Source organism: Penicillium brevicompactum, assembly GCF_028827555.1.
Source record: "Penicillium brevicompactum strain IBT 35665 chromosome Unknown utg000003l_segment0_segment0, whole genome shotgun sequence".
NCBI classification, from domain to species: domain Eukaryota; kingdom Fungi; phylum Ascomycota; class Eurotiomycetes; order Eurotiales; family Aspergillaceae; genus Penicillium; species Penicillium brevicompactum.
In genome coordinates, this window is record NW_026623206.1 from 4,878,352 (window position 1) to 4,893,730 (window position 15,379).

The 15,379-nt window shown below is 49.6% G+C and overlaps 4 protein-coding genes across 4 annotated transcripts; 2 read left to right on the top strand and 2 right to left on the bottom strand.

Annotated features, from left to right (window-relative positions):
• Window positions 1-615: 615 nt before the first annotated feature.
• On the bottom strand, window positions 616-1,516 carry N7506_005530 (uncharacterized protein; the record flags this gene model as incomplete). Its single annotated transcript, XM_056954824.1, has 2 exons — window positions 616-687; window positions 758-1,516. 2 exons carry the CDS (start codon window positions 1,514-1,516, stop codon window positions 616-618), a joined length of 831 nt encoding a protein of 276 aa, XP_056813713.1.
• Window positions 1,517-7,721: 6,205 nt separating this feature from the next.
• On the bottom strand, window positions 7,722-8,873 carry N7506_005531 (uncharacterized protein; the record flags this gene model as incomplete). Its single annotated transcript, XM_056954825.1, has 1 exon — window positions 7,722-8,873. The coding sequence occupies one exon, from the start codon at window positions 8,871-8,873 to the stop codon at window positions 7,722-7,724; it is 1,152 nt and encodes a 383-aa protein (XP_056813714.1).
• A 1,830-nt stretch (window positions 8,874-10,703) lies between these two features.
• N7506_005532 (uncharacterized protein) lies at window positions 10,704-11,245 on the top strand (the record flags this gene model as incomplete). The annotated part of the gene is made up of 3 exons (XM_056954826.1): window positions 10,704-10,939; window positions 11,001-11,018; window positions 11,077-11,245. 3 exons carry the CDS (start codon window positions 10,704-10,706, stop codon window positions 11,243-11,245), a joined length of 423 nt encoding a protein of 140 aa, XP_056813715.1.
• Window positions 11,246-13,383: 2,138 nt separating this feature from the next.
• Window positions 13,384-14,399, top strand: N7506_005533 (uncharacterized protein; the record flags this gene model as incomplete). Its single annotated transcript, XM_056954827.1, has 3 exons — window positions 13,384-13,661; window positions 13,722-14,311; window positions 14,386-14,399. 3 exons carry the CDS (start codon window positions 13,384-13,386, stop codon window positions 14,397-14,399), a joined length of 882 nt encoding a protein of 293 aa, XP_056813716.1.
• Window positions 14,400-15,379: the final 980 nt, after the last annotated feature.

Below are 15,379 nucleotides of genomic sequence, written 5' to 3' on the forward strand. Positions count from 1 at the left end.
CTGAGAGAACAGCGTTAAACTCGGACCAACTAAGGTCCTCCTGGGATCTTCAAGGAGCCCCGGGCATGTTGTCGGTCACACACGCGTAGGATCCCGGCAAGACAGGGATCGAGGGTCAATCAGGGCTCATCTTTACTGTCCCTAAAAGCCAAAGGTTAGTCAAGCTACTGCGGAATGTTGAGAAGTACTCCAGCGAGTTGACTATAGAGGAACCAGGGTCGCAGGAGACGATATTGTAGCTTTTTTTGTGAGGAAGTTCGGCCATGAATCGAGCTTCTTGGTGAAGATAAACAGTCTCGTAAGGCGCGGGCGGCACTAAATGCGCAAAAAAATCTTTGCGCCGCTTTTAGCGGATAGTGGATCCATCTTAGCGACAATCAATGAGTGTGAGGCTCATCTAGCCGAAGCTACTCTAGAGGATAGCTCTTGGCATCAAGAGAAGAAAAGATCCCATATTTTCCCATCCTGATTTTGGACGGGTTCTACTGAGGCCTGACTGCGTGAACCCCTCGGTGACGGACAAGCGCTCTAGCTCTACCATGAGAATATTGTGCCCCGTTTCCCCTGTATCCCAACGGTTTTCCTTCATAGATATCCAAGCAATCCTCCTGCAAATCATAGCTTGGAGCTTGCGAGGCCCTCAACATCGAACTCAGTTGAACATAGCAAGAATGTATCACGAAGGGCCTAAGTAGTCAGTACACAATTTACGACCTCGACATGAAAGGAAAGTGAGGAGGGCAGATACTGCACTCACCGATAACCGATACCTCTCGTTGATAGACTGATAATCCTCCCCAGCAAGCATATCACAGAAGTGTCGGATGGAAGGGTAATGCACGATAGAAAACTCATTCCACCAATCCTGCTGCGACCGACCCCTCGACCCCCGCGAATCACCCTTCTCCGACGCAGGTTGCACCACATTGCCCACCAACTTGGCATTGCCGCCGCGTTTCCCCGCGACAGGAACGAACGCCTGGCCGTACCGATAGTAATCATTCTTTCCATCAGGATGGTGGAATTGCAGCAGGTTCAGCATGGTCACGGGTCCCTGATGGGTCTGTGAAAGTTCATTCATGAATTTCAGCAGCTCGGGCGACACTTCCAGGTTCTGTGAAGCCACATTGCTTCCCTCGCGGAGGATACTATCCAGGGAACCTGTGAGAGGTATAGATGAGGCGTCGTTCTTCAATTGGGTGTCTCTGGACGAGTAGTTGGAGAGGAGCTTCGAGGGGACTCCGGTGGTTATTATGTATTCATTCGTGATTAGGTGGCGCAAAACACTTGGAATTGGGTCTTGTTCGGTTGGTTGGGTGATTTGAAGGAGGACTAGTAAGTCCCATAAGTTGGAGGCGAGAGGGTTATTGTCTAGTATATTTGGGTGGATTACGACATGACGTGGGCGCGAGGCGACAATGACTCGAGTATTGGGCGATTGCTTGAGTTGCTGAAGGAACGATTGCGCATCTGTAGATTTGGCAAGGGTAAGGAGGTGGAGGGTAGCGACGGGCATGGTGCAAAATTGAAAAGTCGTTGCTATTTGAATTGAGGGCATGTAGAAAAGGAAACCTCAAGGAGGTCCTCGGAGACAAGACGATAACAAAGCATGTTTTTGGTGCGGAGAAAGGGATTGATCGGCATTCAGCGTGCCGAGGTTGTCGGCAATAAGTTTCCACCTAAGCTACGAAGAAGTCGAGCTACTTCTTATTCCGAGTTTGAAGAATAGAAGTATTCCGACCTGGTTCCTGGATGACAAACGAAGCTCTGTATAATGTTCCTGCGCCTTCAACCAGGTTTTTAATACAATGCCTCTCCGGTAAGCATCGTATGGCTGCTCTGCGAAGATATGAGGAGATTTATTGGGGTCTGTGTCACGTGATTCCCGCACAGAGCCCACAGGCATACGGAGGGGTTCCTTCCCTCCTGCAACTGCCTCACGGGAGTCAATTGCTCGCCTCTGCTGGTAGCTCGTCATCTCTCGCGCAGTCAAGACTCGTTTTGTCCCTCCCACCTTCCCTCTGTACATAGAAACCATTGCAAATATACAGAAACATTGCCTCCCTACAAGGGAGCGCGGATGGGCTCTATCTGACGCTACGATCTAAGACCGCAGCGACAGGTGACCTGTCACGGCCAAACTATACACGTTCCTGATCCCTCTTGACTGGGTGAGGTCACCAATAAACCGATATATAAACCCAATTTATCTTCATGGTCACAAGTTCAGAAATTGAATGTTCACAACTATGGCGAAGGCTCAACGAGTTGAGCGACCGTGACCTCGCTTTTTTGCGGTCTAGACGACAGACCCACAGCTCAACACATCAAGCACATCACTAAAGCGAGGCTAGAATAATAATCCATGATGTCGAGAGATGAAATTAAAGGCGCTTTTCGGTGATTCAACGTTGAGTCACTCACAGGTGAGGTACCAGAACAAGAAATATGAGCCTGTCATTGCGAATTGAATAGTACTCAGTGCCTCAATTTCAGACGGCCGTGAAGGATTCAACAGTCAGCCAACGTTTCTTGACCAACTAAGCATCCTGTTCTTCAACACGGCTCTCACTCGTCTCTCTCGCTGAGAATCTAAAGGTTAAAGATATCGCTGCAAATAGTTGCACTTAAAAGAAGACGTGGGTTTCAACAGGCCTCAATTACGACAGGCGTCCTTCAATACTGCCTGCCCAGCTTGTAACTGACAGAAGCCGAGAAGCCTATAAATACGTCCTCTACCCCCGGCAATTTGCTCTACAATTTGCTCACTTGACTACGCAAAGTCGAGCAGGATTGTGTCTGAGTCACTTGATAAGTTCTTCCCCATCGAGCCGGTACTGAAATTCCATTGTACTGACATTTAATACATCGTCGATTAGCAAGCCAGACAATGCTTGTGAGAGATACAGGTATGATTCCTACCAGATGCACTGTCATTCACACCAGCCAATTAAAGATGTCTGTCTATGCGAAGATGCCTTCGCCAAAGCAGCCGACTGAGCTCATCTACTGTACAACCCGTGTGTGCATTCCCAAGAAAAAGCTCGTATATGCACGTCGCACGTATATAAATCTTAGCTTGACCTTTCTGAATTCTACTGATCCTGAAAAAGATGCGATTCCTATAGAATCGAGGACATTCGACAACAATGTACGAGCGCAAGAGTCACAGCTCTTTGCCGTCTCTTCGTCCTTAGTTTTGGCCACCAAAACATGTGAGTCATGGATTATCTCGTCGATCTACAAGCTAATGAATGATAGTGAACTATTGACATCGCACCAGGGCCCGAAGGATATAGCATCCCGTTAGCACTCTACACAAAGCCATGGCTTAAACACCATTCCCGGCCCCGTCGCTTCAAACCACGCAACCTACCCCAGGTGAACAATATAAACCAGAGGAGCGGGCCAGTAACGGATGTGGAATCTGATTGCGAGCTTCGCTGCCTAAAAGGCTGAGACATCCATTCTTCCTGGTAATGTGAGTGATTTATCGCGCCCTCCGCTGCGCTATATCAGTTGTTTGCGATGTTTTGTGCTTCAAATCTCGAATACCATTACTAAATCTTATGTCAGGAGCAGCCATCGCCACTGTGAAACATACTTGTTGGGAGTCCTATCGCCGGATCGGAGATAAGACCATGGTGGCACTACGACGCGTGCCCATCGCATCTTGCGCCTCGACCTCACCGTCTCCACACCACGAACGGCGAAGTGTATGAACCTCGCGCCGTCCCCCTCGCGAGGTATTATCCCATTACGACTGTACATTTTTCTGTCACAAATGATTCGTCACGCGCCTTTGGCTCTCAAACATTGCCCGGTGCACCCAGCGCGGCTTATTCAAAGCGACAGCCGGAGAGTGCGACGAACTGGAGACATCATGTCAACACGGCATGAATGGTGACGGATTGATGAATACAATTGTAAGTGATCCCGTCGGTAAGATATGAACAGGAAGCTAATTGATCGTCTCGTCTCAAGCGAACATGCTCCAAACTCTATGAACAGGTAAGTCATAACAACTCGTCCAAGTAGTTCAAGCCTTGCTGACTTGGATCGTACAACAGGACACCCCTAATATTGCCGTCACTCGATTGCCAAGGGAGAAAATACCTTGCCTCCCTCGAGCTCCCCTATGCCGACGCGATCGCATGCTGTCTATCCGTTCCAACTCAATACTCGTGGCATCGACGATGAGTCAGTGTAAGGTTCAGATCGTCTACCTCGGACCTTCTCTTAGTCGACTCAGTGCTGCAGGTCGTGTGCTGATGTGTGTCGGCATTCGAACCCCGCGAAAGAATAGCTTCCTTGTGGATCGAATTCCTGGCGTCCAATGGGTGATCCTCGTTGTCCTCGGTTGGCATCTCACGTCTTCTCAGTCCTGGAACTCCAAAAGACCGAGGAATGATGGTGGTTTTGTCCACAGCCCGGCCTTTTTGAAGCAACGGCCGGAGAGTGCGATGAACCAGAACACGACATGGCATGAATGGTGCTGCATTGCCTTGCCGAAGAGGATTGTAAGTGATCTGTTTGGCAAGTTCACATGATTACGAAGTTTACTGACCGTCTCTTCTCAAGCGTACAAAGCGTGCCCTCTGCAAATTCTTTGAACAGGTAATTCATAATAGCTCGTCCAAGTGATAAGCCTTGCTGACTCGTATCGTACAATAGGACGCCCTCATTTTCTCTGCTCGAGCTCCCCTCCACCGATGCGATCGCATATTGTCTACCATTTCCACATAACACTGGTGGCATTGATGATGAGCCAATGTAAGGTCCAGGTCGTCTCGGCCCTTCTCTCGGTCGACTCTGTGCATCAGTCATGTGCTGATGTGTCTACCCGATACAAAGCTCAGGCCACAATGGGCTTATGCCACCGTGTCTCGGCATTCGAACACCGCGAAAGAATAGCCCCCTTGTGGATCAAATTCCTGACGTCCAATGGGTGATCCTCATTATCCTCGATTCACATCTCACGTCTTTTGAAGCCTGGCAGCTCGACAGGCACCGGGATGAGCTCATGTTTCAGTCTGGCTCATGGCGGGCGAGTCCTATTTTCGTCGACGAGCAGGCTGTGGGTCTAAGTCTGCGTGCAAGGAAAAGGTGAGGCGGGACCCCATTATTTCGAGCCTACAGATGAACATTAGCCATATCAGGTACGGACCGATAAAAGGAGACGGTAGGGTGTCGAGTCATAGCCGAGTCAAAGCACGAGCAAAGAGGTGCCGTCCGATAGTTTTCCCTGATCCTACTCCGCGTTGCTGAGCCGGTCGATGTATTCCAGCGGGTGGAGCTAACAAGCGGAAACGAACAGGTGAAAGGGAATCAACCGGACACGCACGATGCAACCGGACATGCACGACGCTGCATCAAGAGCACCGTCAGAACTGTTGTGGTGTCTTTGGATATACGCTGGCTGGATCTGATGCCCAAGCACGCTTTTTCTATCCAAGCCGAGTAAGTTGTGCAAAGACCATTTCCCCTCGATGTCACTGCATCTGCAGGTTAGTCAACCCGAGCGCGTGTATCTATCACCAAAATCGTCTTCTGACATGCGTGCAAGCGGTTTTCTCAGGGAATGGCCGAGCTCTCTACGTCCCCTACGTCGACTGCTCTTGAGCATCAAATATATTTTGTCAAACCTCACCGTGCCCTGGACAACATTTGGCATATCACTGTTCCATCAGATCTTTTGTAAATGTGAGTTGGATGTCTGCACAAAGTTACTCAGAGCCATCCTCTGTGCGACCTCTCTGACTGTCTATGACAGCCTATGCTAAAATCTCTACCCCTAATCAGCATTCATTTGATTGCTTTCGGCGGGATTGGTTACGCGCATGTCTGCTGCGGCTCCAATCCAAGTGGATCGCATCATCAAAGTCCGTCGTAAATGCTGGCGGAATCGTCGTTACCAGATCTAGTCAAGATGGCGCTTGCCAGACCCGATCGGGCTGCAACCATATCCTCTACACAGTAGAGTATGCTCGATCGCGTGAACTCGGGTATTATGCCCAAAAAGCAATATCGATCGCTTTGGGTGCAGTAGTGGATGTTGATAATGGGAGAGGACAGGCGATATAAATCGTAGTTGCTCGGGATTATTCACGGGGTTGCGACGACTCTCCCATGATTTTCGAGCCAAGCCCCTCAAATTCTTCGCTGTCTTTGTTGGGAATCCACTTTGACTTGCGACGGTTGTGGATGTAGGCAATCTACAGCAGAGTGAGTGACTTGCAAGCCGCCTGAAGCGGCAAATTCGACTACGCGAGGAACAGTCTATCGCATCACCGTGATTACCTGAGCAACAAATTGTATTTCGAGCGCTCATTCAATGCTTCATCTATATCTGGTAGGTCTGATGTGGGTGTTTTGCCTAATCATAGCTTCACCGAGGGATATTGGTGTTTGTATTGGACCAGCTCAATCGAACTGGAGGCTGTGTGCGAACTTTACTGAGTAAATACCAGGGGGACTTTCGTAGCAAGTGATGCCAAATGGTGCAGAATGAAACTATGTAGACTTCCGGACCGGCCCAAAAGCCCAAGGCCCAATCCGTAGATGGGCTATGGGCCTAAGGTAGAAGCCCTCGGGGCTTATTTGGGGGCCCAATGGGCCGAAAACAATACAAACATCATGCGTCGGTCAAATGCGCCTATTTCTCAGGATTTCTCAGACGTGCGTTCCAATCTCCGCTATCATGGCCGTGACATCTTGAATGTGCCGACCCCTTGCCACTGGTAACGGGTGATGCGGTGGATCTGCCAGAGAAGCACCTGGCAGACCGTCTCTTGGCGCAGTACTTTAATTGTATCCACTCGGTGCTGCTGGTGTTTCACTGGCCCATTTTCATCTCGGGGTATGAAAATTTTTATCGGTCTGGCTCGTTGTTGGGGGTTTCCTTTGAATGGGCGGCTGTTCGATTTGGCGTGTTCGCCTGCGGTGCTATTCACATGATGGAGCGAAACAGCGAAGAGGAAGGTAAGAAATACATTCGCACATCTTGTGGAATTATCAATGCCTGGCATGACAACTTTAATCTGGATCGAGTTCGGGCCGCTTTGCTGGCAAGCATCTTCTCTACGAGATCAACTCAAAGTCGGCCAGCTGGATGTGGATTGGTTCAGCCGTGCGCGTGGCCCAAGAGATTGGGTTGCATATCGACTTCGGGCCCTGGCCTGCAGTCGAAGGGGAGATGCGAAAGCGCGTATGGTGGGGGCTATATGCCTGGGATGGATTATTCGCGCTCGAAGCGTGGAGGTCCGTGACGAAGCCTTGGGAGTGATCCCGGGGACTGAAGTGGGGAAAGGTTCCATGTGAACAGCAGTTGGACATGGGTTAGTCGATCCTAAAGCATAGGGAAGTTCCGTTTGAAAGGCGCCCTCGTGCGCCGTGTACCGAAAGGGAAGCCGGTTAACATTCCGGCACCTAGATGTGGATTCTCCACGGCAACGTAACTGAACGCGGTGACGTCGGCATTGGTCAACGACCAGGACTGCATTGTCGATCTTCCATGCCTGGTGGCCGAACAATATGTCATAGAGAGAGGCAAGATCCCCGACAGCCAACAAACCACGTCACTATTAGCGGCCATCCACGTCGTCCGCTCAGTTAGCCAGCTCACCCGCACCTTCCGCCCAGCAGCCATCAGTCCAGCTGCCTTCGAAACCTTCGAACTCCACTTCAACACCTGCCTCGCAACCAAGGTCGATGGGGTTGACTCAGCTGCGGGAGTGAGGTCGCTTCCTGGGGTTGCTATACTTCTTGCGTAATGGTCCCGCACGTTTATCAATGGAGTCCTCGATCCTTTGCAGGTAAACGACGAAATCATAATAATGGGTGAAGTCCAGGTGAGTTTTGTCAGCCTCTTCGCGGACTCTATTCGACAGATGTTCGAAGAGATGGCGCATGCGGTCACGCTCTGACAAATTATTGTGGAAATGTGGCTCCCACTGCTGTATCCAGTTGGAGAAATCAGTAACAGATTGGGATGGGCGCTGGTAGCTATCCATGTAGCGCGCCTTGGCCACCTCCGGATAGACTCCATTTTGGAGCTGGTAAATAAGAAAAGTGCAAAGCCCACCAAATGAAACCTGCTCACTGGACATGTCGCGTACCTGTCGCTTCCACTCATTTTGTAGATTGAAGTCAACGTGCTTTAGGGCCCGGGTGACTTTGCGCTCGTCGGTAATGTACCAGCCTGAATATTTCTCAAAGTGACATTCCAGGCTCCTAGCGTAATTTTTGAATTCCCCAAGAGCACGCCCATGGTACACTGGTATGTTCGGGACCGGGGAAGTTTGGTTGTTTGAATTGGTGGGGGCTTGGTGAGGTAATGTGGCCAATATTTTAGCTGTAGCAGGTTCCCCTGATATTTCCAATTTTGAATTCGCGGGGCCATTCAAAGCGGTCTTCTCAGGTTTAACGGGTGAGGAATTAGGCTGAGGCGTACGGAAAGAAGGACGGACAGTCTGCTCAGATGGTGCAATAAGAGCAGTGTTTGGAGCTTGGGTAATACCAGCTTTGCTATACCCGGTTTGCATCGACGTAACAAGTACCCTGTCTTGTCTGTCGTTCATGACAGTGGGCGAGCGATCTTTGCTGGAGGTGGCCGCGAGCCGTTTCCGGGCCACCTCAAGCGCAACCTGCTCATCAAAAACCTGCTGTTGGAGCTCAATGAGCCGTCGCTGCCGTATGAGATTTGCGAGCTGCGCATGGGCCTCTCTGATTTGAGTGTCGAGTTCATCCGTGAGCTGAGACTGCGTAGGGATAGGCTCGGGGGTTTCGGTCAACCGCGCCCATGATTCCCGAATCGGGGGAGGAGTCTCGGCGGAGGAGTCGGTTTTTTGGGGCTCTTTCTGTTCTAGCGACATTATCGTACTGAGAGGGATTTGTTTTGTTTCGAGCTTGTCCCGGAAAACTCTCTTATAGTCATGTGGTGATAAGATACGCTAATGAGATCACGTGGTATAGCTCTATGAGAAACTGTCAACAAAAGAGGGTCGCAATGTTACTAGTGCGCCCGAGGAAGATTCAGCACCCCCTCTGCCTGATGATCCTAAGGCTCTCAACGACCTTAGTAACTAAGCTCATCCCCTATTTATTCTGTACTTTCTATAGTATATAAAAATCACACTCTCAAGTACTCAATTGGCTATGCCCGTACTAGTCCGTACTGTAACGACCACGTTCCGACACTGAGTCTAGTGACCATCACTCAACTTCACCGCCTGGCCATATACCACAATACACACATCAATACCTCGTCCATACTATCTATCGTCCACGCTCATCAACGTTTATCAACGCTCATCAACGTTCATCAACGACCATCAACGACCATCAACGTTCATCAACGCCCGGTCAACATATCCACGACGCACCAAAATCTGACCATTTTGTTCGCTCCACGCCCTGATGGCAGATACATTCTATTGCGGCGGGAAGACTAGCCGACAGCAAACCATGAAGACAGGAAGGTTGGGAATACCGCTCTCGATAACGAACGTTGAATCTTGAAGTTATGAGTCTAAAATTAGTTTGCTTCTATCTAAGGCTCATTTTATTTCTCCAATGATGATTTTGAAATACAAAATACATCATCAAGATGGTGCGCAGGTCTTTGCTTCTTCGAGTACTCTTGATACTCGAATACTGGTCCCTAGCACCACGAAGAGGTGCCTGCACGGGCTAGAGGGGCTTTTTGTCGCAGATGTCCCTGCGGAGAACTTGTTAACGCAGCGGTCTCCTGTGGGTCTCACTTGTCATCACAGCGTCCCCCTGCGGAGTTCACTTGGTAACGCAGCGCCCCCCTGCGAGGATTATTGTTGACGCAGACCTATCCTGCGAGACACAGTTGATGACGCAGAGCCCGTCCTGCGAAGCACCTTCTTACATCACTGAGCTCGTGGCAGCAATAGCCCTGGCCATGGAGACCCTCAAGCCCGTAAGCAAGAGTTACACCGTGACACATGGGAGTGTGAGGACCGAAGTCCTGATTGTTTTGGGCTGGGAATCCGGCTCCTTTTATATTTTTTCGGCTACGTCTTTACCAAGGAACCAGTTGCGCAGATGGTAGCGAGAACCACTGTCTCGTTGATAGGCGTTGAAGCGAGTTAAACGTCGTGGAACTGGTCTTTGGAGACTTCGTGGCCAACAGAGTCAAGTTTCAACCTGGATTCATTCCTTTTAAAACCCTGCGTTGAGTGTGGCTAACCACTTCATCAACTGTTGAAAAGACAGTGATACCGCAAGAAAATGTTTCTCGCATCATTGAAATTGCAATTAAATCGCTCAACGCGGTGGCACTCCATCTGCCCGTTCTAGCCACGTTCACTGTCTCTTTCATGAAGGTTGAAGTGCTTCAACGGATGTTGAAATACTGCGTCGGAGACTTTGTGGCCGACATTCACGCTCGATTGTACCTGTGGTTGGCCTGTTCCGCCAAGAAGTGAACCCCTTAGGTTGACTGGAATCGGTAATGTCGAATCCCTACGTTTTCTGCGGTGAACGCTTTTAGAAATTTCTCGGGCTAAAAGTAAATACCACCTAGACAAGATTTCCATGGATCATCAAACGTTCCCAATGAAGTCGGTCAGCGTGCTTAAAGTCTAAAGCAGACTTAACTTTTCTGCGGAAATTCCCCCACTCATTCTCTAAAAATTTAATTTTCTTTCTCAGGCTCGCATAAAAAAAATCAAGTCATGGAATCCCCCGGTCGTGTCCATCGAAATCTTGACGATGGGCCTCGCAGTTATACTGACCAAGTCCTGGAAATGCTGAAAGACAAAGCTACAACGGGAGATAAATTTGGTCCTCCAGATGCGAATGAATGCCACCGACGCGGCAGTAAGGTTTCATTCAAACGTGGTCGGGAATCGGAGTCAGTCGATGGTCTGTCCCCAGGGCTGCACCGAAATGCGAAATATGCAGCTGAGCAGTAAGCAAACACCTCCAATATTGCTAGTCATCATTGTCGCTTTCTAACGAATAATTTGCAGGCCTGCCGACCGAGTGAAGTAAGTGCACCTTTGATGTCTGGTGGCAAGAGAGAGAAGGGCTGACAGAAGGATACAGACCAGAGAGCAAGGCCCCCAAGCGCATACTGAAGAGAAAGACTGCCGTCGATGTTGAAATCCTCAAAGAGGAGATGGAGGATGTTAAGAAGACGATTGCCTCTCTTCAATCGCTTTTGACTGAACGATACAAGAAAAAGCGCGTTTCTTTTGCAGAGGATCTTCACTGAACAACTCAAGCGTGTCGAGAAGTCTGATGCAAATCTATTCCTACAAAATTCGGGTACAGATCTGTAAATAAATCGTGAGTTTTTCGAGTGGAATCGGTATCCAAATGTATTGTACAAGTGTCAATCTGATTCGATAAGACAGCTGTATGACCTGCTTTCGCTGTTCAAGTCCTTGCCGACCAATTTTAGTAATTACCCGTTCCTTAGTCCACTGAAACCTCACGCGTCAGTGGTTAATCAATTTTAGATGTCATCGTTCTCTTGATGGAGTATGTCAATTCTTGTGGTCCGCGAATAGCCAGATCAATTGAGTTTCGACGACTGTGGACGGACCAGAAAAGGCCACTCTTCGTCTCAGTACACTCCGCAGTCCTTTTTTGGAATTTTATGACCTGCGAAGTGGTTCAAAAAGCCCATGGTCGGAAAAAGCACGCGATAAAACACCGGAATCGGTTGGCAATCTTGCGGAGCTATAGAGCTTGGTATAATTCAGATTAAATTGCCTATTCAATGACAGGAGGAACCACGGGCATGATCACTTAGATTTGATGGATTCTCATGTGATCTGCCGGACGATCATGATCCACCCAGGTTGTGGGCCCTGCCACTAACCACATTCAGGGGCCTGGAACTGTCTCTGCATTTTAGTCTGCACTTGGCAGAGGGGAAGTCTAATAGTCAAAGGACTATACGTCTGAATTAATTTTACCGTATCTGAAGAAGGTTCGACGCATGGTTTTGATTCTTATTCTCCAATCTGCCATGAGACGGCGATCGTGTTACTGAAGAAAATATCATGAACTATCCATGTGCGTGGTGGTTACATGAAAGCGACTAGACAGTTCCGTCACAGTAATCTCGGGATAATCACAAATCAAAGGTTTTGCATGCTTCACAACACTGGTTCCCACTTGTGGTTTGGAACATGTGCCTTTTGAATAACAAGTGGATAATGAATCGATGCGAAGAACCCCGGCAGGCATTGTGACCCAAACCCCGCAGCAAGCCGTCCTAGTCGAGTTTATATCCATGGATTGCTTCGGAACAGGGCGATAAGATGCTAGCCTTCAGCTCTGAAGGGGAGTCAAAGTATTCCGGCAGAATTCGGACTTGTTATAGCAGAGGTGGGACTTAAGTGGCTCGAACACAAGCCTAATTTTCAGGACAATAGAGTGAGTCATTTCGGCTACCATGGCCCATGGGGCAGTTCCATGTCGATCATCTCCCGCCTCGCGAGATTGAAACGCTACTACCTCATTCTCATGGACTCTGGACACAAGAAACACCAGTAGCACCAATCAAACACCGCGCGTGACTTTAGACAGACGCAGGTACGGTTCCGCGATGCAGATCCCAGGGACGACCCACGGGATAGTAGATCACGGAGGTTCTATTTGTGGCACGGAGAAGAATATGGAAGGAACTGCAAGGGTCCAGACACGATCCACAAACCCAAACCTGACGGCCGTTAGGGCCCAATGGAACAGCGATCTTTGTTACTTAGGAGGTATTGCTGGGGCAGGAGAGTATTTGGAATATCACACAGAGTTTTGGCAACAGAGATCTGATCCGCGGTTCAGTTGCCCTCACAAGAGAGAAGAGATTAATTGGTTCTCCGTCGAGTGGGAAGCTGCTGCTTTCTCTATCTGGTTTATAGAACGTGACGAACTGAGAGAGTGGTCAAATACCACTAGGACCCTTTGGGACGCTTATTCATCGATCACCCAATTCCCACTAGTATTTGTACGGTATTCCGGGCAGATTCGGAAGGACGGTGTTGTAACACGCCGAAGCTTATTTGTATAGACCCCTGAGATCGTTCAACCGATCTTTAAACACCTACAATCAATCACCTGATTCTATTGGACATGTTCAGTACCAGCCAGTACATCAATTCCTCATCCTGACAGTTATGAGCCCGATCTGCCTGACTGTATAAAGGAGATATATCACCTACCTGCTCTGTATCTCGCAGTCAACGAATCCCCGAAGCACCCAACACGGTCGGATACCCCTGAACGCCCAGCCACCCCTTGTGAGCTCTTGCGTCCAGTGCACAGAAAATCCGGACCGACAAGCAGCCTTCGGAAACGTTTTATGAGGAGATTTTGAGTATCTGAGCTATATCTTGTGCGAAGATGTCCGATATCACGAGGGAAGATCTGATGCAAGTCCCGCTTGACCAGAAGCTTCAGTCGGAAGCGCAGTGGAGGGTCTGGATAGGCCATATCAAATCAGCGGCTGTTGCAGAAGATGTGTGGGATTACCTTGATCCTGAGAAGGCGGATGACGAAGTTCTGCAGGTGCCTGAGGCTCAGGAAGAGCCCTCGTTACCCCGGGACAACCGCCAGCGGGAGAGAGATATCATGGACCTAGAAGATGCGGAGCTCAAGAGATACACGTTCACTGTTCAAGCGTACGATCGCCGCGATCAGCGCAGACAGAGGTTATTAAAGACTATGTCACGATTAAACAGCCTCATCACCCGTTCGTTAGCCACGGATCATCACTACCTCGTCGTGGGCGAGGATTCACCGCGGAAGAAGTTGATGAAGCTATCCGAAACGTTTAAACCAAAGCCTCAGAATCGCCAGCAGCAACTTCGTCGTGCTTGGAGAGAGATGATCAGGCAGAGGCCTCAAGGGGATACTAACCACTGGTTGACCCAGTGGGTTAGCCTATTCGAAGAAGGCAAGATCGCGGGTATACCTGACTGCTCTAACGGAGACCATTTCGCGATACGAGACTTCTTGGACGCTATACAACCGGTTGATGATACTTGGTGCACAGCCTGGCGCGAAAAGCTCGCAGATCAGGAGAAATCTGTCACGTTTCATGAGGTTATAGCTAGCTACCGTAGCCGCCGGGGTGATCTCGCGATCTCCGGGGGACGGAAGCAGCCAAAGATAGCTCTGGCTTCGTTAAACGGTGAACCGGAGGCTAAGCCCGCGGAGAGGACCTACCGGAAGAAATGCCCGTGCGGTAACGCTCATCCTCAGCACCAGTACTCTACGTGCTTCTACCTCAATGAATCACTTCGACCGGAGGGCTGGAAGCCACGGGAGGGTACTCTTCAACGGATTCCTGAGTTTATCAAGCAGATGAGCCCTCAAGATCAAGAGAAGATCGCCAAAATACAGCAGAAGAAGGCTGAATCAGCTCACCTAGCTGGTACGGCACCGCCAGAGGGCCAGTCCCTAGCGTTCTTCGCTAACGATACTCGATCTATCGCTGCGTCAGAAGTGGACGATGAGCCACTCAAAGATAGCTGGATTCTTGATACCGGAGCCACCTGTCATATCTGCAACGATCTCGAGCAGTTCTTGACATACATGCCGCGAGAAAGCACCGTCAAGACCGGTCAAACAGTGACACCGATGATAGGCTATGGGCAGGTCAGGATCACCGGGAAACACCCTCGTACAGGCACTACGGTGTCTGTCACCCTAGACAACGTGTGGTACTCGCCCGGCTTCCATACAAGCTTGATCTCACTCTCTGTGATTGAGGATAAGGGCTTCTGCTTTAAATCTGATGAAAGAGCGATATTCAAAGCCAATGAAGCTGTTCTTAAGGTAGAGAGACATCACGGCCTATACACAGTCATCTACAACCCGAACCACCGAGCAGCGTTTTCCGTACGGCATTCGGAGAAGCCTCACCTCTCAGCAGCTTCAGCGAGGCGCTGGCATCGTCGGTTGGGCCACGCCTTTGACCAGAAGATTGAGAAGCTGCCGGAGATGGTTGATGGGGTCAAAATTGATAGAATCTGCGAAGATAATCATCACGATAATCCCGAGAAATGCGAAGTCTGTCAGCTAACAAAGTCTAAACGCCAAATCTCTCGAAGGACAACTGGCACACCGTACGGCAAGTATGGTCGTATCCACTTCGATCTCGTTCAAATTGACCCAGGGTATAACGGAGATCGCTGGATGACACACTTCTACCTCGAAGGCGTACGCCTCCACGCGGCCTATACCCATGAGAAGAAGAACGGCTGTCAAGATGCGGTTAGTCAGTTCGTCGCACTAGCTAAGAAGCAGTGGAATCTTCCGATACGTGCCTTCCGATATGATAACGAACGCTCTGCTGGGCGTACGGTGGAAGATTTCTTGTCAAATGAAGGCTTTA